The 24,044-nt window shown below is 41.0% G+C and overlaps 1 protein-coding gene across 1 annotated transcript; it reads right to left on the bottom strand.

The window, feature by feature from the left end:
• Window positions 1-4,165: 4,165 nt before the first annotated feature.
• On the bottom strand, window positions 4,166-6,630 carry LOC142622133 (pentatricopeptide repeat-containing protein At4g21065). The gene has a single exon (XM_075795567.1). The coding sequence runs from the start codon at window positions 6,375-6,377 to the stop codon at window positions 4,509-4,511; it is 1,869 nt and encodes a 622-aa protein (XP_075651682.1). The 5' UTR covers window positions 6,378-6,630; the 3' UTR covers window positions 4,166-4,508.
• Between the last annotated feature and the right edge of the window lie 17,414 nt (window positions 6,631-24,044).

The following is a 24,044-nucleotide window of genomic DNA, read 5'->3' as shown; positions in this document are numbered from 1 at the left end:
TTATAAATATGAATTTTGTATAATAACTCTTGATGTATTTTACAGTGATTTGTTTATAATAAAAATCATGATAACATAATTATAAAAAGATTTATATTAATTTAATATGACTCTTCTTCCGCATCAAAAATATTGAAACGCTCTTCTCAAAAAAAAATAATAATAATTATCCCCTCAAAAAAGTATATATTAAAATGTATTACCAGTGGAAATTGCCCAAAACTCCAAATTTCTTGGTATATATATATGACATAGTGTATCTTTACCTAGTAATAACTAATAATGTTTTTTTTATATAAGAATATCATAACTTTATTAAGAATAAGATAAATTCAATACATCTTGAGTCAATGTAGGCTCAATCATATCAGAATTTTCCTCTAACTATCAATTCTCTTGGCAAATTGTACCAAAAGGTGCGAGGGTTTGTTCCCTTGATGCTACACATGTGAAATCTGAGTAGCTCTAAAGTCTGATAATAATCAATAATATTAATATCACACATTTTGTCATAATTATCTTATATGTTAGACTATAAGTAATAGGAGAAAAATTAATGGATCCATATAATAATAACAAACAGTCAATTATAATCTGTTAAGTAAAATAGTCGTGACTTAATGAGAAATTATGTGCCAAAGATAAAAATAATAGCATTATTTGGTCATAACACACACACACACACACACACATATATATACATATATATATATATATATATATATATATATATATATATATATATATATCATTATTTGACTATTTGTATAGCAATTAGCACTTCCTATGACAGTGGGTAGAGGTAGACCCTATAATCACAGAGTCGCACCTAAGTTTTTTTTGAGAAGGACGGAGTTGCACCTAAGTGATTGTCGCTTATGAGTAAAGTACAGTAAAGCTTCTCTAATTTTTCCTGAAAGGCTTATGAGTAAAGTACAGTAAAGCTTCTCTAATTTTTCCTGAAAAGGAAAAAGGGATAACTTGTAACAAATACACATAATTTTTTTTTTTTTAAATGTATTCTATTTACATATTTATTTTTTTAATATTACTAGCTTCCTATCAAATATATATATATATATAGACACACACACACACATATATATATACATATTACTAGCTATATTTTTATTTTATTTTTTATTATTAATATCCTATTAAGGTATTTGATTTTTTTATTTTTTTTGATAAACAGGTATTTGATTGATATTTAATAGTTTTGTTAGCTCATTTATATATAATAAATAGGAGTTTGACTTTCATTACCCTATTTTGTCAAAAATAGTGAACAAACTCATCTCAAGCTTGAACTATAATGTTTACAAAAATTATTGCATACTAAGAAATATAATACTTGTGTTGTTTTATTCCAGGTTCAGAGGAAACAAAATCATAAGATACTAACAAATACCAACTTCCGTTTAAAAACAAAAACAAATACCAACTTCCAAAATTTGTACTCCTCGTAGTAGAAATTCTAATATCATTTATTCTTGGGAAATCTAAAATGTAAAATACAAGACTTCAAGGAAAATGTCCCATTTTTGAATAGTTCAGATTACAAATATATCTCTTCTCACAGAAAATTGAAACTCATCAAATACATCATGTCTGTTTTCATGTTGCCCAGTTATATTTGTGCTAAATTGCTAACGCTACCAGTTTCATTAACAACTTTTAACACAATATTCACTAATGGAAATCTAATTTACAATCAGAATGAAAATAAAAATAAAAAATTATAGTCTCCATCGAGTTTTCCATTCATCTATTTCATCATCTCTTGCTCGTAATTGACCTTATAAAGATCATACCTCTACGAACAATATGCTGAGAATTCCCAACTATGCATACCCCATTGCTTTCATAAGGCAATAATTGTTCACTGATGATCATTGTTCTTGGCAGGTTCCCACTAATTCCGAAGTAAAAAGTAGCGTGTGACGCACCACTCGAAGAAGATGAATCTCTTTCTATTTAAACTTCTATAGTAAAACCATTGCACACCCTTGGTATGGATTTTTAAAAAAAATAACAACCATTTTCAAATAATTTTGTTAATTAGCATCGTTTCTAAACTATTTAGGAAACTAACATCTCGAGTCTTTTAGACTCGAGTTCCCTCCAGGAAACACAGTATGCAATAACCCAGAAAACACAGAATGCAGCAACCAAAAACACAACACAAACTAACGCAAAAATACAAACCCAGAAAACACAACACAAAACAACGCAGAAAATAGAAACCAGAACAGCAACCTTAAAAACACAAACAGACCAACCAGTAAAAAAAAAAAAAATCTATAGTAAAGCATTACCATTAAAAAGGCTATTAACTACATCATCACTCATATTATTTGTCCAATGACGAACATTCCGCCACAAATTCAATATCCCTAAATGAACAAGACTTTCTCTAAAGTCGAAATGTAGGAAACAGTAGAGTACGAATATTGTTAGATGCATAATTTCTCCTTTGTGACAATATTATCCTTTTTCTGTGTATTAAGCAAACTAAATGATTTGGAGATATAAAAAAATAAAAAACCAAGGTAGCCACAAAAATTGAGATTATAAAAATCAAACTGTTGCCCAAGTAACTTTTTGAACATTAATAAAATGGTAAAACATGCTATTTCTACCCCTTTTTTTAATACCAAATTTGTCCAACATGGTATAATCATGTCCAAAATCCAAGACAAAAGAATTTTTTTAAAAAAAAGTCTCTTTATTTGTTTTTTTATTATAAATAATTAATTATAAAAGTCTTCTTTATGAACAAATTATTGCAATATGAATCTCCAAAATCCATAACAAAAGAATTATTGAAGTGTGCTAGGGGTGTCAATTTGGATTAGCATGTTGAGTTCGTCTCGTGTCAAGGTAGGAGTATTTGACTAAATGGCTCAACCCTAACCCGACTCATTTAATAATTGTGTCATAATTCTTCAACCCTAACCCGACTTGTTAATAAGGTGGGTTGACCTGACCCAACCCATTTGACACGCTTAATAAATGAGTCGTGCTGGATTGACACGAATGTAACACAACTCATTTCAACATGCATAATATTAAATATAATATCCATCTAGAAATAATTTTTTTTACATCCCAAAAGCAGTGTATACACTTCAAGCCTTCAACCCACATTCAAAATAATATAGTTCAACAAAAATATATCATTCCTCTAGAAATAAGTTCTTTACACTTCAAAAGAAGTGCATACGCTCCAACCTAAATTCAATATAACATAGTTTAACAAAAAGAAAATAACATAGTTCAACAAAAATATAATATCCTTGGAACTCACCAAATGCTAAGTATTAATATTGAAAGAATTGGAGCAAACAGTAGACTAAAATTTATAAAACAAAAACATTATGTAGAAAAAATTACTATAGAATTTTGAGACACAGAGAAAACAGTTTTCTTTAATTCTAAAACTCACTAAACACATGAGAGAGAGAGCAATAACCAGTTTGAGAATTGGATGAGACTATAAGATAAAAGAGTGAGTGGTATGGATGAAATAAATAAAATAAAATTAGATATTTATAAGATGGTTTAGAGATTTAGGGTTTCAAGGGCTTAGAGATCTGGGGTTTGTAAAGTTTTCATTTTCAATTATATTACTTATAAGTTTTTGTAATTACTCACTTTTTTTTAATTTAAAATATATGTTGGATATAAAAATTATTTGACAAATCTAAAAATATATATATATATATTTATTTATTTGTTATATGAGTTAAACGGGTTGTGTTAAGTGGGTCATTTCGGGTTAACACAAATAAATTGACGTGTCAAATGTGTCTATTACGGGTTACACGGGTTGACCCGCTTATGACACGTTTCTTATCGTATTACTTTTGGATTGACTCGTTTATGACCCAAACCTATTAAGGCCCAACCCTAACCCGCAAAAACCCGTGTCATGTTCGCGGGTTGGGTCGAACATTGACACCCCTAAAGTGTGCTTTGTGAACAAATTATTGCAACAAGAACATCATTGGCCATAATGAATGATGCAGTCCTCAATATTAGTCTAATGCAGTACAATGGCATTATGTTTTGTTGCAAAGGCAGATAGTAGCAGCATTACAATTATAACTGCTGTCTTAATGCATGCAGCAGATCAGAGTTTGGAAAATATATATATAATTAAAGCTTGACACATAACATCACTTTGTGGATATTATTAGGATAAGGACACAAAAAAATTAACAATCAAGGTAGAAGTTTGATGTTTTCCTTCACAATTTAACAATGTTGAATACTAACAAGTAAAGAAAGTAGGCATCAATTACCATCAGAAATAGCAATAATCTCCAAGTTAAGCATAGATTGGCATCATACAAACACGAGGAGAGGGTAACAAGTGAGTGAAGTTTACAGGCATATCTCCAGCAGCAGCTTCATCTCATCTACGTGAATGACTTATCAAAAAAATCTTTCTTATATGAATGCAAACCTCTACCATATGCCAACAGTTACAAAGTATCCTTCAGTTACCAGTAATCTCTACAAGAACAAGAACCATCTTTGAAATGGTGAAACCGACTACGATCCCTCACAACAATCTCTCGCTTAAAAACTTTTGATATGAGTTTAATTGCTAGATGGCAATCTGCACAGGCTCTCAGATTTTTCACAACCCTAATTGGGGTCCCTGGTGCTGTATTAATGAGCATAAAAGCAATTGCAATTTTCTCACTGTGATAAGACAAAGCATTCTCCTTTTCCTCCTCCTCTATGTCTGCAAGCACATTTGTTGTATGAGGCATATAACCTTCCAATTTCAACAACTTTGTGATCTCTGCTAACATTGCATATATATCCTTACTTTGAGGATGAGAACTATCACCCATGGTAAATTCATAAACACGATTCCCTAACTCAACAAGGCTATACCCAGGAGTTTTCCTCACTCCTTCAGTAAGCATTATCCTCCTAACCTTCTGCACATCTGACCAATGACGCTCTGCCGCATAAAGATTTGAGAGGAGTACATAATCCCCACTATGTCCAGGTTCCAATTGTAGGAGTTGGGCCCTTGCAACCTCCCCAAGTGCCAAATTTCCATGAATTGTGCATGCTCCTAACAAGGTCCTCCAAACAACAGCATTGGGTTGCAATGGCATGTTTTGAATATATTCATATGCTTCTTTCACTTTGCCTGACCTACTTAACAAATCAACCATGCAACCGTAATGTTCTATCCTAGGCACAATGCCATATTCATTTTTCATCCTCTTAAAATATTTAAAACCTGCATCCACCATTCCACAATGACTACAAGCATACAGGACCCCAACAAACGTTATCTCACTTGGCACCAACTGTTCTCTTTCCAACTCCTTGAAGAGCTCAAGTGCTTCCTTACCAAACCCATTAACAGCCAACCCAACTATCAAAGAAGTCCAAGAAACCACATTTTTGTCCTCCATCTCATTAAATACTTTATGTGCCTCTCGTATGCTCCCACACTTTGCATAAAGGTCCAAAAGGGCATTATTAACATGCAAGTTTACACTCAAACCAATCTTCAATATATAAACATGGGCCCTCCTACCCAATGCCAAAGCTCCAAGCTCAGCACAAGCAGACAACAAACTTACCATAGTGAACCCATCTGGCTGGACACCCTCCAAACCCATTTCCCTGAAAAGTGTAAGAGCCTCACTAGGCATCCCATTAAGAGCAAACCCATTAATCACAGAATTCCAAGCCACAAGATCTCTATCAATCATTAAATCAAACATCTTGTGTGCACTATCGGCATGTCCACAAGCAGCATACATATGAACCAATGAGTTCTGAACAAATACCAATGACTCATATCCATTCCTTATAGAAATAGAATGTATCTTTTCACCCTCTCTAACAGCGGTCAACTTGGCTACAGCCTTCAAAATAAAAGGGTATGTGTGTGTGTCAGGTTCTATGGAGGACGCGTGCATTTGGCGATAAAGTTCAATGGCTGGCCACGGGTTCTCACTCTCAGCATAGCCTCTAATCATGGTATTCCATGTGAAAATGTTGGGACCCTGTATCTGTCCAAATATGTGTTGGGCATAAGACATGGGAGCTAAGAGGGACACAATGGTGAAGATGAGGTGTTTGCCCATCTCTGGGTTTGACAGTGGGACAGCATGTCTGATTGAGAAGGCATGGATTTGCTTCAGTTTGAATATGGAGGAGGCACATAATTGCAAGTGAGCAATGCATTTCTTGACAATGTATGGTACTGGGTTTTCTGTGTAAGTTTGTTTCAAGTTTGCCAAGGAAGATAAGTGGTTCCTAGTGTTGTGAGCTAAGGTTGATGTCGAATAATGTAATATGGATGAGCAAACAAATGAGGACTGGTTAGAGTGCATCAGATTATGTTTCTATAATAAATGGGCTAGTAGTAGGTGTGGAGAATACACTTACTCCACCTTTCATGCTCCTCTTCATCCTCTCCAGAACTTTTTCAAAAGCAGGCCTTCCAGTAAGTCTAGCAATGCACCTATCCTGCCACTATAAAATTCTAACCACATCCAAACCCCCAAGCAGAAAAATCAAATTTCAGCACCACATTAACATTTAAAGCGCACGCACACACACACAAATGCACAACAAGTTTGGACGTACTTAAACTCTATGAAGCATATCAACAAGCACCTTCTGTGCCAACAAAAAAATAAAGTACTTGTGGGGAGTAAAAAGACCTTGATGGAGATGTGGGCCTTTGGGCCATGCTAAGGAAGGTCGACCTGCTTTTGGGTTTAGAAGCATTTGTTAGTCTTACGGGTCGGCATGCAGCAGGGATCAGAGGATCCGTAGATGGTGAATTTCTCTTCGGACGGACAGGAGAACCGGGACTTTATGGTAAAGGTCGGGGAATGACACGGTTAAGACCAATGGTTAAAGGGGTAAACCCTTGAATGTCCTAGAACCTTAGATGTTAGAGAAATACCAAAGATAAAAGCTGCCACCTCACATTAAAGTGCACCTACCTCTGCGCGCATTAATGGGGAAGTGACACACGAGCAGTGGAAGGGAAACTTGGTTACTATTCAAAGGCAACGAGAAAAGAAATATCTAGGCTAAGGGGGAGTTGGGGCAACACGTGTACAAAGTATCAAAAGAGGAGTATTTAAGGAGCGACTTAGAACGAGAAATGGGGACTCCTTCTGTAATCTAAAAAGAAAAAGAAAAAGAGAAGAGAGTATAGGAACATCTCTCGGCTTACGTCAGGAGTTGATTTACAATATTCCTTGTTGTTTTCAAGTGTTTGCAATCTTTGACTTGTCATTTAATCCTCGAAACACTTCTAATGCGGGTTTCAAGCCCGCAGCTCTACAAATTCATATTGTTTAAGGCTCGTTGGGCACAGGCAATGCTTGTTCTTGGGGCCGGGTGCAATTGTGCACTTACAATTGGCGCGCGATACGTGGGAAATCTAGTCTAGAAGAGGTAGGGATACTATGGCGGGCTTAGGTGCTCACCATGCGAGTCACGGGGATCACGGCGGAAGATCATTTCGAACGTCTTACACATCGAAGGGATCGTGAGGGAAGTGTCCATACGGAATACCCGGGCGCTAGCCATATTCATGAGGGGGTAGCGCCACCACGATGAGGGTTCTAAATCCATGCGAGAAGGAAATCAGCCGTTTAAAGAGAAAGCTACGCCGCGCCAAGCGTAGGCTTTCACCGTCCTCGTCTAATTCTTCCTCGGAGGAGGATAGAGGAGGTGGCTACAACTCGAGGTCGCGCTCTCCCCGGTCTGACATCCTAGGTGAGGAGGACGACCGACGACTCGCGAGGACGTAGAAGCCTCGTTCTAGGGGCTTAGGCAACGATGCTATGAGTAGGGCGTTGCACCAACTCTCCAAATCTCCATTTACACGGAGGATTGAGAAAGGAAGGCTTCCCCGGAGAAGGTTTACCCGGCCACTTTCACCATCTATAATGGCCGGACTGATCCGGTGGAGCATGTGAGTCACTTTAACCGAGAGGATGGCGGTGCAACTCTCACAACGAGACCACGATGTGTAAAGTTTTCCCCTCAGCATTTGGACTTTTGTTGCTTTATGAGGTGATTCAACGGCCTTAAGTCGAGGTCTATAAGTTCGTTTGGGGAGCTTACTAAAGCATTCGCTTCACGATTCATTACGTGTAGCAAAGTACCACGGCCATTGGACTCGCTATTATCCATGACCATGAGGGAAGAGGAGACGTTGAAAGCATACTCTGGCCAGATTCTTGGGAGATGTTTAATGAAATAGATGGCGACTTTGATGAGGTGGCGCTTAATACCTTTAAGGTAGGCCTTCCCTGCGATCACGACTGAGAAAGTCTTTGACTAAAAAGCACATTCGTAGTGTACGTCGCCTCGTGGACCGTATTGACGAGTATAAGAGAGTGGAGGAAGACCAACGGCAAGGAAAGGGAAAGGAGAAGGTTATCCCGCGGGAGAGAAGGGATTTCGGGTCGGACGGATACCACAATAACGGGCCGAGGAGAGATTGCGTCGGACGGTCGCCTCGGCGGCACCTCAGGCCGTGAACAACGCATTCCGGGAGACCGATTACATGTTTGCTAGAGGAGTTCGTAAGGAACCCTTCTTTAAATGGCACGATAAGATGGCGAGGAGACCTGCGAAGAGGAATCGAACCTCTTTGCCGGTACCCGGGATGTGGGCCATACTGCGGGAAGCTGTCGGACCACTTTGGAACCCTTGGAGCAGCTCGTCGGTGAAGGAAAGGCGAGCGACACTGTGCCAACCTAGCGGGCGGAGTCGGTGAATGGCTCGAACAACCGGAGGAACAATACATCTCGGCCGGCATTGGGAACAATTAATGTTATCTTCGGCACACTGGTAGGGCCGGCTCGAGCCCCACTAGGGTGATGGCGGTTTCCCATCCTCGGGCGAGGATGTGGGTCGCGAGCCGAAGAGGTTGAAGGAGCACTTGCCGTCTTAAGGTTTCTCGGAGGAGGATAAGGTAGGGACTATCCAGCCCGTGACGATGCTCTTGTGGTCACCCTCGGGGATAGGGAACTATGATGTGAGAAGGGTGATGATAGATCGAACGGTACTGGATATCACGTACTGATCTATTTAAGGGTTAAGGTTGAAGTTGGAAGATCTTACTCCTTATGATTCGCCGCTTATAAGCTTTGAGGGGAGAGCGCGTTGTCTTTGAAAGGACAGTCCGTTTGCTCGTTCAATCCGGCTCGGAAACGGTTGAGGTGGATTTCATTGTGGTTGACGCGTACTCTCCATATACGGCCATCCTCGCCGGCCTTCATGCACTTAGAGCCGTTTCCTCTGCCTTACATGTTAAAGTTAAATTCCCCTCGGGGAATGTGTTGAGGAAATCCTCGGCGGCCGATCGGTAGCCGGACGGTGCATATCGGCACGTGTGCATCGGACGAGAAGCGAGACTTCGGCTTTAATCACCAAAGACTTATAGCGGTTAACGGCTCTGGTTCATGCAGGATGGTGACGGGAGAGGAGACACATTGTGTGAGGAGTTAGAGAAGTTTCCGGTAGGCGATAATCCGGAGAGGTTCTTCCGGGTCGGCATGTCACACCAAGAGAAGATCGAATTGTTAGAGTTTCTGAAGGACAACATTGATGTTTTTGCGTGGGATCCTTACGAAGCTCCAGGCGTCGATCCGAGCTTCATTTGTCATCATTTAAATGTCAACCCAGCTATTGTTCCGAGAAGGCAGCCACCTCGGCGCTCCTCCGGAAGAACATTCAGATTTGTGAAGGAAGATGTGCTTAAACTCGAAATTTGCAGGGCTATCAAAGAGTTTTCTACGAGTGGTTGGCCCGTACGATTGTCGTTAAAAAGAAAAATGGATCATGGAGGGTGTGTGTGGACTTTCTTGATACTGAATAAGGCTTGTCCTAAAGATTCGTTCCCCGATGCCACGTATTGATCAGCTGGTGGATGCCAGTCGGACATCCTCGGATGAGTTTTTTGGACGCCTTCCGGGGTTATCACAGATTCCTTGGCATTAGAGGATCGGGGAGAAAGGCTGCCTTCATTACACGAACGGGGAATTATCATTATAAGGTCATGCCGTTCGGCTTGAAGAATGCGGGGCTACCTATCAAAGGATGATGAGAATGTTCGAACGGCAAATGGGGAAAACCATTGAAGTATATGTTGACGATATGGTGGTGAAAAGCAAAACAATACCCTCACACGTGAAAGATTTGGCCGACACTTTTCAGATGCGAGAAAGTACAAGTTGCGCCTCGACGCCTCGAAGTGTTCTTTCGGCGTGGGGTGCAGGAAAGTTCTTGGGGTACATGATTACTCATAGAGGCATAGAGGTAAATCCGGTGCGGGTCAAGGCTATTCGGGTTGCGGCCTCCTCGACCCAAAAGAAATTCAAAAGTTAACGGGAATGATTGCCGCCTTGAATAGGTTCATATCTCGGTCGGTGGCCCGATGTCGTCCTTTCTTCCAAGCTTGTTGAATAAGTGGAAAGGGTTTCAATGGACCGAGGGCTGCCGAGTTAGCTTTTCAACGGCTCGAAGCAATATCTTTCTCGGCCACCCATTACATCTCGTCCGGAGACACATGAGATTTTGTTTGCTTATCTGGCGGTGGCCGTCCACGCGGTCGGCTGGTGCGATAAGAGATGATAACGGGGTGCAAAGGCCAGGTACATTACGTTAGTAAGTCTTTGGGTGATGCGGGGGTGCGTTATCAGGCCATAGAGAAAGCGCTCCTGGCCGTGGTTCATGCCACGCGAAAGCTTCCCCATTATTTTCGGTCCCACACGGTGGTTGTTCGACCAATTGCCCTCGGCGGTCTGCGTAGCGCGCCGACTGCTCAGGAAGGATAGCAAAGTGGGGGACCATCCTGGGGGCTTTTGATGTAAAATACAAGCCTCGCACCTCGGTGAAGGGCCAGGTCCTCGTTGACTTGGTGGCGGAATTTGCCGAGCCATTGCTGGAAGAAACTCAAAAAGAGGCCCACATGGATGAAAAATCTGTTGGTGTGATCACAGCTGCGGTGTCTCCGATTTGGGAAGTGTATGTGGATGGGGCAGCCAATCAGAGAGGGTCAGGTGTTGGACTTGTCCTGACGTCCCCCGAGGGAATTGTCTTCGAAAAGTCTTTGAGATTGGCGTTCTTGGCCACTAATAATGAGGCCGAATACGAAGCGGTCTTGGTAGGCATGAAAATGGTGCGTAGAATGGGTGGAAAGGAAATCCATGTCTTCTCGGACTCTCAACTGGTGGTCGGCCAGGTCACGGGAACCATGGAGGCTAGAGATCCAAGGATGCAGGAATATTTGGCCCAGATCAAGCGCCGAGCCAAGCGGGTGACTCCTTCGCCTTAACTCATATCTCTCGGAGCGGAAACACCCATGCAGATTCCTTAGCCACGTTGGCAACGTCCTCGGCTCAAGGTTTACCTAGGGTTATCCTCGTTGAGGATTTACTAGAGCCCACTCTTATCCCCGCCAGGGCGGCTCGCGTCCATCTAATAAGGCCTGGACCTAGTTGGATTGACCCGATCATATCTTTTCTTAGGAATGATGTCCTTCCTGAGGACAAATCTGAAAACGGAGATAAGATACGCAGAAGGCGCACGTTTCTGGTTGTCAGGGGACACAAAGCGGTACAAACGATCCTTTTCGGGACCGTACTTGTTGTGTGTACACCACGACTCAACGGAAGGGCTTCTAGAAGAAGCTTGCATGAAGGGATTTGTGGCAGCCACCTTTGAGGGGAAGATCCTTAGCCCACGGAGCTACGACTCGAGGTTATTGGTGGCCCCGATATGCAAAGAGAGGCCGAAGACTATGCCGGGGAAATGTGATCGGTGTCGAGAGGTTCGCCCTAATATTCATCAACTTTGGAGGAGTTCTTAACCCCCTTTCCGGTCCTTGGCCCTTCGCACGGTGGGGACTAGACATAGTTGGGCCATTTAGAGGGCAACGGGTAACAAAAGATGGCTTCTCGTAGAAGCAGACTATTTCACTAAATGGGTTGAGGCCGAGCCCTTAGCAAATATTAGAGATGTTGACTCCAAGAAGTTTGTACGGAAAAACATCGTTACTAGATCGGTATACCACACACTCATCTCTCGAAACAATGGTGTTATTCGACGGTAAGGCTTTTAGGAAGTATTGTGGTGACATGGGTATCATAAATAGATATTCCCACCCGGCTTATCCTCGAGAAATGGGCAAGCCGGGAGCCGTTAACAAGGTCATTGTCGAGTGGGCTGAAGAAGAGGTTGGATGATGCGAAAGACGGAGATGGGTAGAAGAGCTCCCTCATGTTACGTGGACGTATCGGACCACGCGCGCAGTCCGCGGAGAAACGCCATTCTCGCATGACTTATGGAGCCGAGGCGGTGATACCTACGGAATACTGGTTTTCCCACCCTAAAGACGAGCTCTTTTAATCTAGAGAATAACGCGGGACTCTGGAGAAAGGCCTAGATTTGCTTAAGGAACGGCGCGAGCGGCTATGGTCCAAATGGCTTATTATCAACGAAGCTAAAACGGGGATATGATGCCCACGTGAGGCTAAGGCCACTTGCACTGGTGATCTCGTGCTAATAAAAGTTGTGGGCACTTCTAAGAACCCCGCTTGGGAGTAGCTAGGACCAATGGGAAGGCCCTATCGCATTGTTTCGGTATGGCAGGCATAGGGTCGTATCGGCTAGGCCCGACCTAGATGAAAGAATTGTACCACGTCGAGTGGAATGTAAATAATCTTAGAAGGTATTATTATTAATAAAAGGGGTTTTGTCAGTTAATATTTCAAAGTTATGAGTACCTCGACACTTGGAGATTCTTGTTCTTAAGAATCAAACGAAACTTGGTTAAGTGCGGTCCTCGGACCACGACCTTGTGGAAATTGATGTCTTGTCATTTGTTAAAGCAGAACCTTAGTTATGCGGGTCTTCGGACCTCCTACTTTGGGAAATTGACACTTGAGATTCTTGTTCTTAAGAATCATACGAAACTTGGTTAAGTGCGTCCTCGGACCACAAACCTTGTGGAAATTGATGTCTTGTCATTTGTTAAACGGAGAACCTTAGTTATGCGGGTCTTCGGACCTCTTTACTTTGAGGAAATTAACATTTGAAGTTACTTGTTCTTAAGAATCAAACGAAACTTGGTTAAGTGCGAGTCCTCGGACCACAAACCTTGTGGAAATTGATGTCTTGTCATTTGTTAAACGAGAACCTTAGTTATGTCGGGTCTTCGGACCTCCTACTTTGGAAAAATTAACATTTGAAGTTGCGATTTCTTAAGAATCAAACGAAACTTGGTTAAGTGCGATCCTCGGACCACAAACCTTGTGGAAATTGATGTCACTGTCATTTGTTAAACGAACCTTAGTTATGCGGGTCTTCGGACCTCCTACTTTAGGCAAATAAACATTAGAAGTTCTTTGTTCTTAAGAATCAAACGAAAACTTGGTTAAGTGCGATCCTTGGACCACAAACCTTGTGGAAATTGATGTCTTGTCATTTGTTAAACGAGAACCTTAGTTATGTCGGGTCTTCGGACCTCACTACTTTGGGGAAAATTAACATTTGAAGATTCTTTCTTAAGAATCAAAGCAGAAACTTGGTTAAGTTCGAGTCCTCGGACCACAAACCTTGTGGAAATTGATGTCTTGTCATTTGTTAAACGGAACCTTAGTTATGCGGGTCTTCGGACCTCCTACTTTGGGGAAATTAACATTTGAAATTCTTTGTTCTTAAGAATCAAACAGAAACTTGGTTAAGTGCAGTCGTCGGACCACAAACCTTGTGGCAATTGATGTCTTATCATTTGTTAAACAGAACCTTAGTTATGTCGGGTCTTCGGACCTCCTACTTTGGGGAAATTAACATTTGAAGTTACTGTTCTTAAGAATCAAACAGAAACTTGGTTAAGTGCAGTCGTCGGACCACAAACCTTGTGGAAATTGATGTCTTATCATTTGTTAAACAGAACCTTAGTTATGTCGGGTCTTCGGACCTCCTACTTTGGGTAAATTATCCTTTGAAGATTCACATTTTCTTAAGAATCAAACAGAAACTTGGTTAAGTGCAGTCCTCGGACCACAAACCTTGTGGAAATTGATATCTTGTCACTTGTTAAACAGAACCTTAGTTATGCCGGGTCCTCGGACCTCCTACTTTGGAAAAATTGACATTTAAACTTATTGATCTTAAGAACCAATGGGAAATTGGTTAAGTCTTGTCCTCGGACCACAAACTTGATTAAAGTTAATTTCTTATTGCGCCTGGAAAGTAGTCCCTTACTGGTCATTAACTCGGATCTTAAGTTCTATATCTTTAAGCGTTAAGCAAATTTATATAAGGAATGGTCCTCGGATCTTACATCCTACTAAAAACAATGCTACACATTATAAGGTTTTAATCGTTATATGAGGTCTCTCTTTTTTAACCAAGGCATTGTTTAAACATATTAGCCATATCAATTTTTATTAAGTTTTTAATAACACGCGAATGACTACTTGGAGGTTATGATTGTGCAAAATTTGAAGTTAGATTTGTTTGGTCTGCCCCTTTTTGACCATGTACTAATGGCAATCTTTATGACCAATGTAACAAGAATAAAGTAAAATGGATGCGACATAAATGAGAATCAAACGAAATAGTTCTTCATTAATCACTTAAATGTACATTACATATTTAATCCGGATGTAGAAAAAGAAAAGTCCTAAAGCTAGGTCCTAAGCCTTTGGAGGGGGGTCTTGCTGAGAGAGTGCCAGTGGCCTCGGTCTTTCTCAGCTCCGGCTCGAAGGGAGTCGGGACTTGCTTTCCTTTGTCTCTGTCTTTGTTGGAAGGACGTTGGGTTCCACTTTACGGCTCAAGTCCTTCTCTGCATCCCCGCCTCCTTCCTTCTCTTTGTTGGAACCTTTGAAGGTTCGCCAGGATACGATTGTTGGGACCATCGGAGCGGGGGCGAGAGAGAGTTGACTCGGGGGTAGGAGTAGCGGCGGGAGCCTCTTCAATCTCCTGTATCTCCGGGGGAAGCCAAACGTTCTCGGACTTCCTCGAATCCGAGGATAGAGGAACTCCGGCTACGTTTAGGGCTTCCCCGGACTTTCTGACAGTACTCCCGGCACAAAGCCGCAAAGGCCTCTGTCAGCTGCTCCTCGGTGGTTGCTACCCCTTCCTCGTAGCTCGTCTGCTTGGCAGCCTGTAAAGAGCGTTGGAATGAGCTGGCTTCTTCCTTCATCAACGCAAGTCCTTTTCCAAATCCAAGCGTTCCCTTTGGGTTCGGGAGAGCTCATCATCTTTTTCGCGAAGGAGCTTGCGCTGCCCTTCTATCTGAGTCTTCATGGTCTTCAGGTTCGCCTCGGCCCCATTCTTTTCTCTCTTTAGATCAGCCACCTCCGAGATAAGCTTCTCGTTCTCAGCAAGGGCCGTGCCCAAGGACTTCTCAGTCTCCATCCTAATCTCCAGCTCAGTTCTGGCCTTCTTCCGAGTGTCTTCTATGAACTTCTCGGCTACAAAGACCTCCTGAATGGCCTGTAACAAAGTATGATGGAATCAGGAATAGTAAGAAACTTATCAATATTGTTAAAAGTGGAATCTTCCTAAAAAGGGGGAAACTTACCAACGCTAGGTCTCTTTTTAAAGAGAGGAATAGTTGTGGCTGGCTCATTTTTTCCAAGGTCTCCATATCCTTGGGCAGCAGAAGAGGGCGCTTCAACACTTCGGCCAAGTGGTGGGCATGGCCTTGTTGAACCGCCCTTATACTGGATTGGCAGGAGATGGGTGCACCATCCAATCTTAAGTCAGGGGACCAGGTGACCGGTGCTCGGCGCACTTCGGCCTCATCCCTGATCTCCCCGCTTTCAACTGAGCGGGCCCTACCCTTGCCTTTGTCCAGCTTCTGCTGCTGAACCGGTTGAGGCTGTTGTCGTGGTTTCTTGGGGTCCTTACTGATCTTCCCCTCGGCCTCCCCCTTTCTCTTCTTTTTGGGATTCTTGGCTGGAAGTTTTGGCTCGGCTGGAGGAGGGGGAGGTGGCAAAGTTGGAAGGACTTGGGACGCCCCCGTCTTTTTCTCGGCGACCTTCGCACCTCTCTTGATTAGGAGGTCCTGCATCCTATCCATTTTCTCCTCGGATTCGTCTTCCGGTCGGGCAACTACAAACCCTGCAATTCCAGAGGCCTCGGTGGCTTCTTCCTCCTCGTCAGAAAGTACGACGAACTGATTCCCTTGAGGTCTTTCGGTGTCTTCAAGTTGGAATTGATCTATCTCTTCGTCTAGTGTATGTGAAGAAGACACCTGCTCTTCTGGAACAACAGTTGCCTGAGAGTGCACGGCGAGGGGAATTGCCGCTATGGGCTGGTTGTGCAAAACGGTGTGAGGGGCGTCAGGGAGATCGTGGTCGTCCAAAAAGTGGGGCCGAGCTACGTTTATTCTCCTTCGTCTTCGGTCACCCGCGATTATGGCGTTTTCTATCTCCTGGAAGTCCGAAGAGATGGGATCGTACCCCAGAATCAGATGAGTAGCTCTAAGTTGTAAGTCCTCGCTGATAAACACCTCGGAGCAAAGCACTCGGTTTAGATCGGCAACGCTGTAGTGGCTCAGGCGCGGACGCACGTGTTGCTTATCTGCAAAGAAAGACGTGAAAGTGAACAACATGGTCAGATTCACACAGCCAGTGATAAAGTTAAATAAATGTAAATACATGTTAGTGTGCATGTTTGTGAGTATTAAAGGAAGTTGTGAGATGGGGAGGTTAATCCTAAGGTGTCGCACCTGGATTTCCCCACTCAACTGGGCAGTGGAGGCCGTCGTGCCAATTCCCAGAGACGATCAGGTAGTCATCCTTCATGCCTTTGTTGGATTTGGGCAGACAGGAGATTAGTCTAACGACGCTGGAGCGGGATTTAATATAGTAACCTACATTGGAGAGTTTATGGGACTCGTACAAAAAGACAACATCGTGCCAGGTGAGGTTTAGACCCATTTGCTCGTTTAAAGCATCGACGCTACCCAAAACTCTAAAAACGTTTGCAGGAGACGCAGTCGGGACACAGCCGGTGGTTGCGAAGGTACTCCCTGGTTACGAGGCCTCATTGGGAGGGTCGTCCGCCCCTCTGCATAAAGGCTATCATTGGGATGATAACCTCTCCTCTTTTCTAGAACCGGCCACGGCCTGTAGGGTAATATTTTAAACCTACATCGTTGAGAATGTTATACTTGGCTCTGAAGCCTTCCATTCCAGCGGCGGTATCAACTAGACACTTAAACCTACCCATCAAAAAAGAACGAAAGGCTAAACTCTAAAGGGGAGAATATCTATGAGGATAGCCGAGGACTGTATCCGAGGAGAAAAGGTTAAGAATAGAGAGAGCAAGAACTTACAAAGTTGAAGTTGTGCAAATTTCCACGGTTTTCTGCAGGTAAAGTATGATTGCTGATGTTTTGATGGGATTAGCCCCTGGGGAATTAAATGAAGGCGCAGGTTCCCGAAGCGTCACGATGTGCGGAAAAGCGGCCTCGAAATTATATTTGTCCCGCCCAAATTTTCGTGGAGTAACGAGGACCGTTGGATACCTATCTCGCCGTTGAACGTGGAAGACAAAGTGTGGCTTACAGCCATAAATGCGCGCGTTTTTGAAAATAAAACCGCCAAGTGGCATCTTCTGGGACGCGAAACGATTTCCACACGTGTAATCACTCATAAAGTGTGTGGAGTAGGTTCTCGTCAGATCAAAACCCTATTTTTCTCCTCGGACGTTGAAAATTAGAGTTTTGAGGGGCTATTGTGGGGAGTAAAAAGACACGATGGAGATGTGGGCCTTTGGGCCATGCTAAGGAAGGGCCTTGCTTTTGGGTTTAGAACTTGTTAGTACTACGGGTCGGCCCATGCCGAGGATCCAGAGGATCCAGCCGGTGAATTTCTCTTCGGACGGACACGGAGAACCCGAGGACTTTATGGTAAAGGTCGGGGAATGACACGATTAAGACCAATGGTTAAAGGGGGTAAACCCTTGAATGTCCTAGAAACACTTAGATGTTAGAGAAATACCAAAGATAAAGGCTGCCACCTCCACATTAAAGACCACTGCACCTACCACCACGGCCGCATTAATGGGGAAGTGACACCTGAACAGTGGAAAGGAAACTTCTGGTTACTATTCAAAGGCACTGAGAAAAGAAATATCTAGGCTAAGGGGGAGTTGGGGCAACACGTGTACAAAGTATCAAAAAGAGGAGTATTTAAGGAGCAACTTAGAACAGAAATGGGGACTCCCTTCTTTGTAATCTAAAAAGAAAAAGAAAAAAGAGAAAGAGAGAGTATAAGAACATCTCTCGGCTTACGTCCGAGCAGGTTGATTTACAATATTCCTTGTTGTTTTCAAGTGTTTGCAATCTTTGACTTGTCATTTAATCCTCAAACACTTCTAACCTGGGTTTCAAGCCCACACTCTACAAATTCATATTGTTTAAGGCTCATTGGGCTGAGCCCGTAACTGTTCTTGGGGCCAGGTGCGATTGTATTCCTAGGAAAGAATGAAATGATCCATCCACTTATGGCTTCTAGGAGTGCTGAGAGAGAAAATGGTACAAGTTAATTTTCATTGCAATAAATTGCAAATTTGCTACCACCGAGAAAGAATGAACCATTTGGAGTTTTAAAATAAATACTAAAGAAGCAAAGGCAAAAGTAAATCAGTAAAAAAAAAAATCATTTTTGTAGTTAAAATGAATATTATTTTGCCTCCCTGATTTTTAGAATGTTACACTCAACCCCTTTTATTTTGGACCAGATTACAACTTCATATTTTCATCAAAATAAGATATTAAAATGACAAAATATACCTTTCATTTTTTTTTCATTTGCTTTCTATATCTAATATGTTTTTTAGAATTGCCATGCTTGACGATGAAAATTCAAAACTTAATAAAAATTATATAAAAAAAACTTTAAATCTTTTTTCTTAAACTTAATAAGCCTTGAAGTTTATTTAGTTGCCCTGAAAAATCCTAAATGTCATTATGATTTTTTTTTTTTTTTTTTTTGAGAAGAAAGACGTCATTTATTCAAATTCATCGAAGGTAGCTTTATCAGCCTGAACAAAAGAAGAAGTGATGGGTGGAATACCATACATCCATACTATACTATCTTGAAAAAACACAACTTGTCTAGCCAAACTGTGAGCAACTCTATTGCTTTCTTTCCTAGTATAAGTGTAAGTCAATTCTGAAAAGAAACTAGAGTAAAGAGCAGTATCCTTCACTAATAAGCCGTACGAGGCCAAACTTGTATCACTAGAACACAGAGCTTTCACCACTATTGCTGATTTCCTTCAACAATAACCTGTTGGGGATATTACACAAAGTAATAATGGAAGAACAAGATTAAGGCGAAAGACAAACAGAAAATAGATAACTTTGAGGCACTATATCGTTTTCCTTAGACAATATTTGCCTCCCACACTATTGTTGCTAAAGGGTTATCGTAAATTTGTCCACATGATGCAACCAAGATGTTGGGTTCTACAAATAACAATTCTGTAGAATGACTACAGGATTTCTTGTGTTTCTCTCTAACTTATTATTTTGTTTTTTCAAGTGAACATAAGCCTTTATTTATATCCATAAGGTTATATTTCATCAAAAGGCACATATGGAGAGTTAAATGTTTCATAAAACTGTTAACAAGGCTTGAAACATTTTCAACATTTCTGAACAGTCACCAGAAAATTCTACAGAAAATCATGTTTCACGATTTTTAATCAGTCGAAAATTAATTTCAATTGATCGAGTACTCTTTTCGATCGATTGAACAGGAATCGAACAGCGATCAAGACATCCAAAACCTCCAAGATTATTTTCTTACCATTTTCGATCGATACTTCGACTGATAAAAAAATACTGATTTTTGAATTTTCACTTAGAAAATTCTAGAACTTGATTTTTCACTTTATGAAACCATATTCTCCAAACTCAAGCATCATGATTACAACTTATCATTGTATATACCTATATATACAACATAACCTAGGAGATGCAGTGGGATAAAGTGCAAAACCAGGCTTTGAAGAAGGCGCTTAGTGAGGTAAACCCCATATCTACACCTACTTTTTCCATCTTTCCTTCTGTATCTGATCTCTCAGGATCTGAGGAAGATATCCCTCCAAGTTTTGAGGTCAACATAGGAGTGGGGCTATTATGACAAAGGTTATTAATAAGATTGAGGGGTATATGGGTAATTGGGAACATATGGGCCAAATGTATCCGGAGATATTAGCCTCCCCTTCAAAGAGGCCAAATGGGCCCTCTCTTGGTACTAAACGGGCCAACCACACAATGGGCTCTTCCACGTTGGGCCAACAGTAAGACCAACCTATGATTTTAAATTCCCACGTGACTCATGGCCCTCAGTTAACTGACATCTCCAACCAACAACATACAAAGCACGACTCTCATGCTTTAGGTTCAAAATGGTCTCGTATTCTCCGTTCTTCTTCAGGCAGCAAGGAAGCTCTGCTCGCACATGTTGGACAAAAAAAGAGGTTTTGTGGTGGACTAATCAGCTTGAATTACCAAATAAGAAATTTCAGGTTTCTTAAGATGATAAGGAAAATGCAGGAAATATGGTGGAGGCTGGTTCCCAGCCCTACCAAGGATTATGAGTATTATGTGTTAGAACTGTCGCAGGCTTGGGAACCGGCAGACAGTTCAAGTGCTCGGGGATATTATCCGGACACAAGATCCTACAGTTGTGTTCTTAGCCGAAACATGGCTGGTTGAAGCTAGGCTTGCAGGTATTCGCGATTCTTTACAATTTGGTCATTACTACAGTGTGTCAAAAGTTAATCATAGCGGTGGCCTAGCCCTTTTCTTGAAAAAAGATTTTATGCTACGGGTTGTTTCATCCTCCCTTAATCACATAGATGCAGTTATCTTTGAAGCTTGGAGATTTACGGGCTTTTATGGAGTCCTTGAGACTCATCTCCGCTCGGTTTCTTGGATCCTATTGAGAACCCTTCATAATCAACTCGCCTTGCCATGGATGTGCGGGGGAGACTTTAATGAACTCTTAAAGTCACACGAGAAGAGAGGAGGTCGACCTCGTCCTTACAGGCAGATGCAACAGTTTCAAGAGGTGTTAGATCAATGCGGTTTGATGGATTTGGGTTTCCTTGGGAAGAAATTTACATGGTTTAAGAATTATCCTTCTGGGGGCTTATGGGAACGTCTTGATAGAGCTATTAGCATGGCTAAATGGCTAGATTGCTTCCCTGCAACAAAGGTACAATCCTTGGTTTGTAGGCAATCCGACCATAGCCCCATTATTATCCTTCCTGAGGGCATCCTTGTAAAACCTTAGTGGCCTTGGTGTTTTGAACATTTTTGGGTTGAAAAGGAAGGGTGCCATGACACAGTGACCCGGTCGTGGGCGGCAGTTCAATCGGGTTCTCTTGTGGCCTCGGCTGTGGGAAAAATTGCTAGGTGCCAAGTGAAGCTAAAGAAGTGGAGCAAGAACTCTCTGTGTAATATTTCACGGACCTTAGTGGATAAAAATAAGATGTTGAGCAAAGCAGAGGCAGCGACAGTACAAAGGGGTAGTGTGGATATTTTCTGCAATTAAATTCGAAGTAAATGAACTTCTCCGCATGGAAGAACTAATGTGGCAACAAAGAAGTCGCACCCACTGGTTGATATTGGGTGATAGCAACACGAAGTACTTCCATAATAGGGCTTCCCAACTCTTTCGCCACAATTCTATATCTGAGCTACGGGACTCAAATGGGGTCCTTTTTTCTAGGGAGGAAAACGTTTCAGCCATGATTGTTGATTTCTATACCAAGCTCTTCTCTTCTTCAAATCCGAGTGGTTTGGAAGCGGTGATTCAACATACTAAGAGGGTGGTGAGTGTAGACATGAATGTTGGTTTGATTGAAGAATTCACAAGATTGGAGGTCGAAATAGCCTTAGTGCCTGTTTGTTTCAACGTTTTCAACCCAAAAATCACGTTTTGAAAAAGCAAACCCAAAAAGCCTGTTTGGTTAGTTATAAAACGCAACTTTCTTGAAAAAGTTGCGTTTTGGATTTGTGAAGAGAACGCGCAGTGCGTTAAGGAGCTCTGAGGTGCATTTTGGAAAAAAGTCCGTGCACGTTTTCATATATCCATTGGACGATCTTGGGCAATTACCAAATTACCCTTCAATAAATCAGAAGAGATCAAGCAACAACTGTCCACCCATTGATCTGGTCACAGTAACCCATCACTGCCCTCTGTGCTCACAGTAACCCATCAGCCACACCTCCAAAATCAATGAGATTAGTACAATATTTTCTTATAATATTTTGGAGAAAAGAGAATCACACAAGAAGAAAAACAAAAACAAAAAAAGCTCTGCGGAATGAAACTAGAATGTTCTAGAGGAAGATCAAGCACAGTAGAACTTGCAGACGAAGTGGGAAGAGAAAAAGGAAGAAGAAGAAAAAAAAAAAAAAAAAAAAAGAGCTCTGCGGAATGAAAAGAGAGAAAGGAAGAAGAAGAAAAAAAAAAGAAAAAAAAAAAAGGTCTGCGGAATGAAAAGAGAGAAAGGAAGAAGAAGAAAAAAAAAAGGAAGAAAGGAGCTCTGCCGAATGAAGGTTCTGGAGGAAGTGGTAGGGAAAAGGGGAAACAAGGACAAAAAATAGAAAACAGAAGGGTATGTGTGTGGAGAGGAAAAAAAGGGGGAACAAAAAAAAAAGAAAAAAGAAGAGAGGGGTACGTGTGTGGAGGAGAAAACAAGAGGGGAAGAAAAAGGAAAAAAAATAAGGAAATGCTATCACAATATTTTCACAATAAATTTTAAGTAGTAAGTTATTATTAGCTAATATCGGTGAGAAAAAAAATAATTTTAATAGTACGTTCAAATTAAAATCAGTATCAATTTTTATCACAATATTTTCATAATACTTTCATAATAAATCTTAAGTGGTAAGTTATTATTAGCTAATATTGATGAAAAAAAAATTAGAAAGAGAAAAAAAATATTTTAATAGTACGTTCAAATTAAAATTAATATCAATTTTTATCACAATATTTTCACAATAAATTTTAAGTAGTAAGTTATTATTAGCTAATATTGGTGAAAAAAAAATAATTTTTTTAGAAAGAGAAAAAAAATTAATTGTAATAGTACATTCAAATTAAAATCAGTATCAATTATCACAAAATTTCTACAATACTTTCACAATAAATCTTAAGTGGTAGGTTATTATTAGCTAATATTGGTGAGAAGAAATAATTTCACAATATTGATTTAAGTATGAAATAAACTCATTTATATATACATTGTCATTTTTGGTAATTTATCCCTCAAACTGCTACTTTTATAAGTGCTAACCAAACACTCAACTTATTCAAAAAGCACTTTTTAACAGTTTTTACCAAACACTCAACTTTTTGAAAAAACACTTTTCATACTGCACTTTTTGAAAACTCCACTTTTTCAAAAAACATAGTTTCAAAAAGCTGAACCAAACTCACCCTTAAAGTAGATGGCGCCTTTAAAAGCCCCTGGCCCTAATGGTATGCCTCCAATCTTCTTCCAACATTATTGGGATAGTATTGGCGATGACATTGTCAAGGCTGTTTTATTTTGTTTAAATGCCAAAGAAGTATTGCCAGGTCTGAACCATACTTACATTACACTCATACCCAAAGTTAAGAGCCTGGAATTTATTTCTGAAATTCATCCTATTGCACTTTGTAATGTCCTATATAAACTTGTCTCTAAAGTTATGGCTAACAGATTAAAAAGAGTTTTGCCCCAGATTATCTCAGAATCTTAAAGCATTTTCCAATCGGATAAAGCCGTATCGAATAATATCCTGGTGGCTTTTGAGACTCTTCACCATATGAAGATGAAGAAAGTGGGCAAAGCGGGACATATGGCTCTGAAATTAGATTTGAGTAAGGCGTATGATAGATTGGAGTGGGAGTTCTTGAAGAAGATTATGGAAAAAATGGGTTTTCATCCCACTTGGGTAGGGTGGATAATGGAGTGTATCAAATCGGTTACCTATTCTA

The sequence above is a fragment of the Castanea sativa genome, chromosome 1 (assembly GCF_040712315.1).
Source record: "Castanea sativa cultivar Marrone di Chiusa Pesio chromosome 1, ASM4071231v1".
Classification (NCBI taxonomy): Eukaryota; Viridiplantae; Streptophyta; class Magnoliopsida; order Fagales; family Fagaceae; genus Castanea; species Castanea sativa.
Note: the sequence above shows the minus strand (reverse complement) of the source record. Positions and strands in the feature narration are given on the sequence as shown.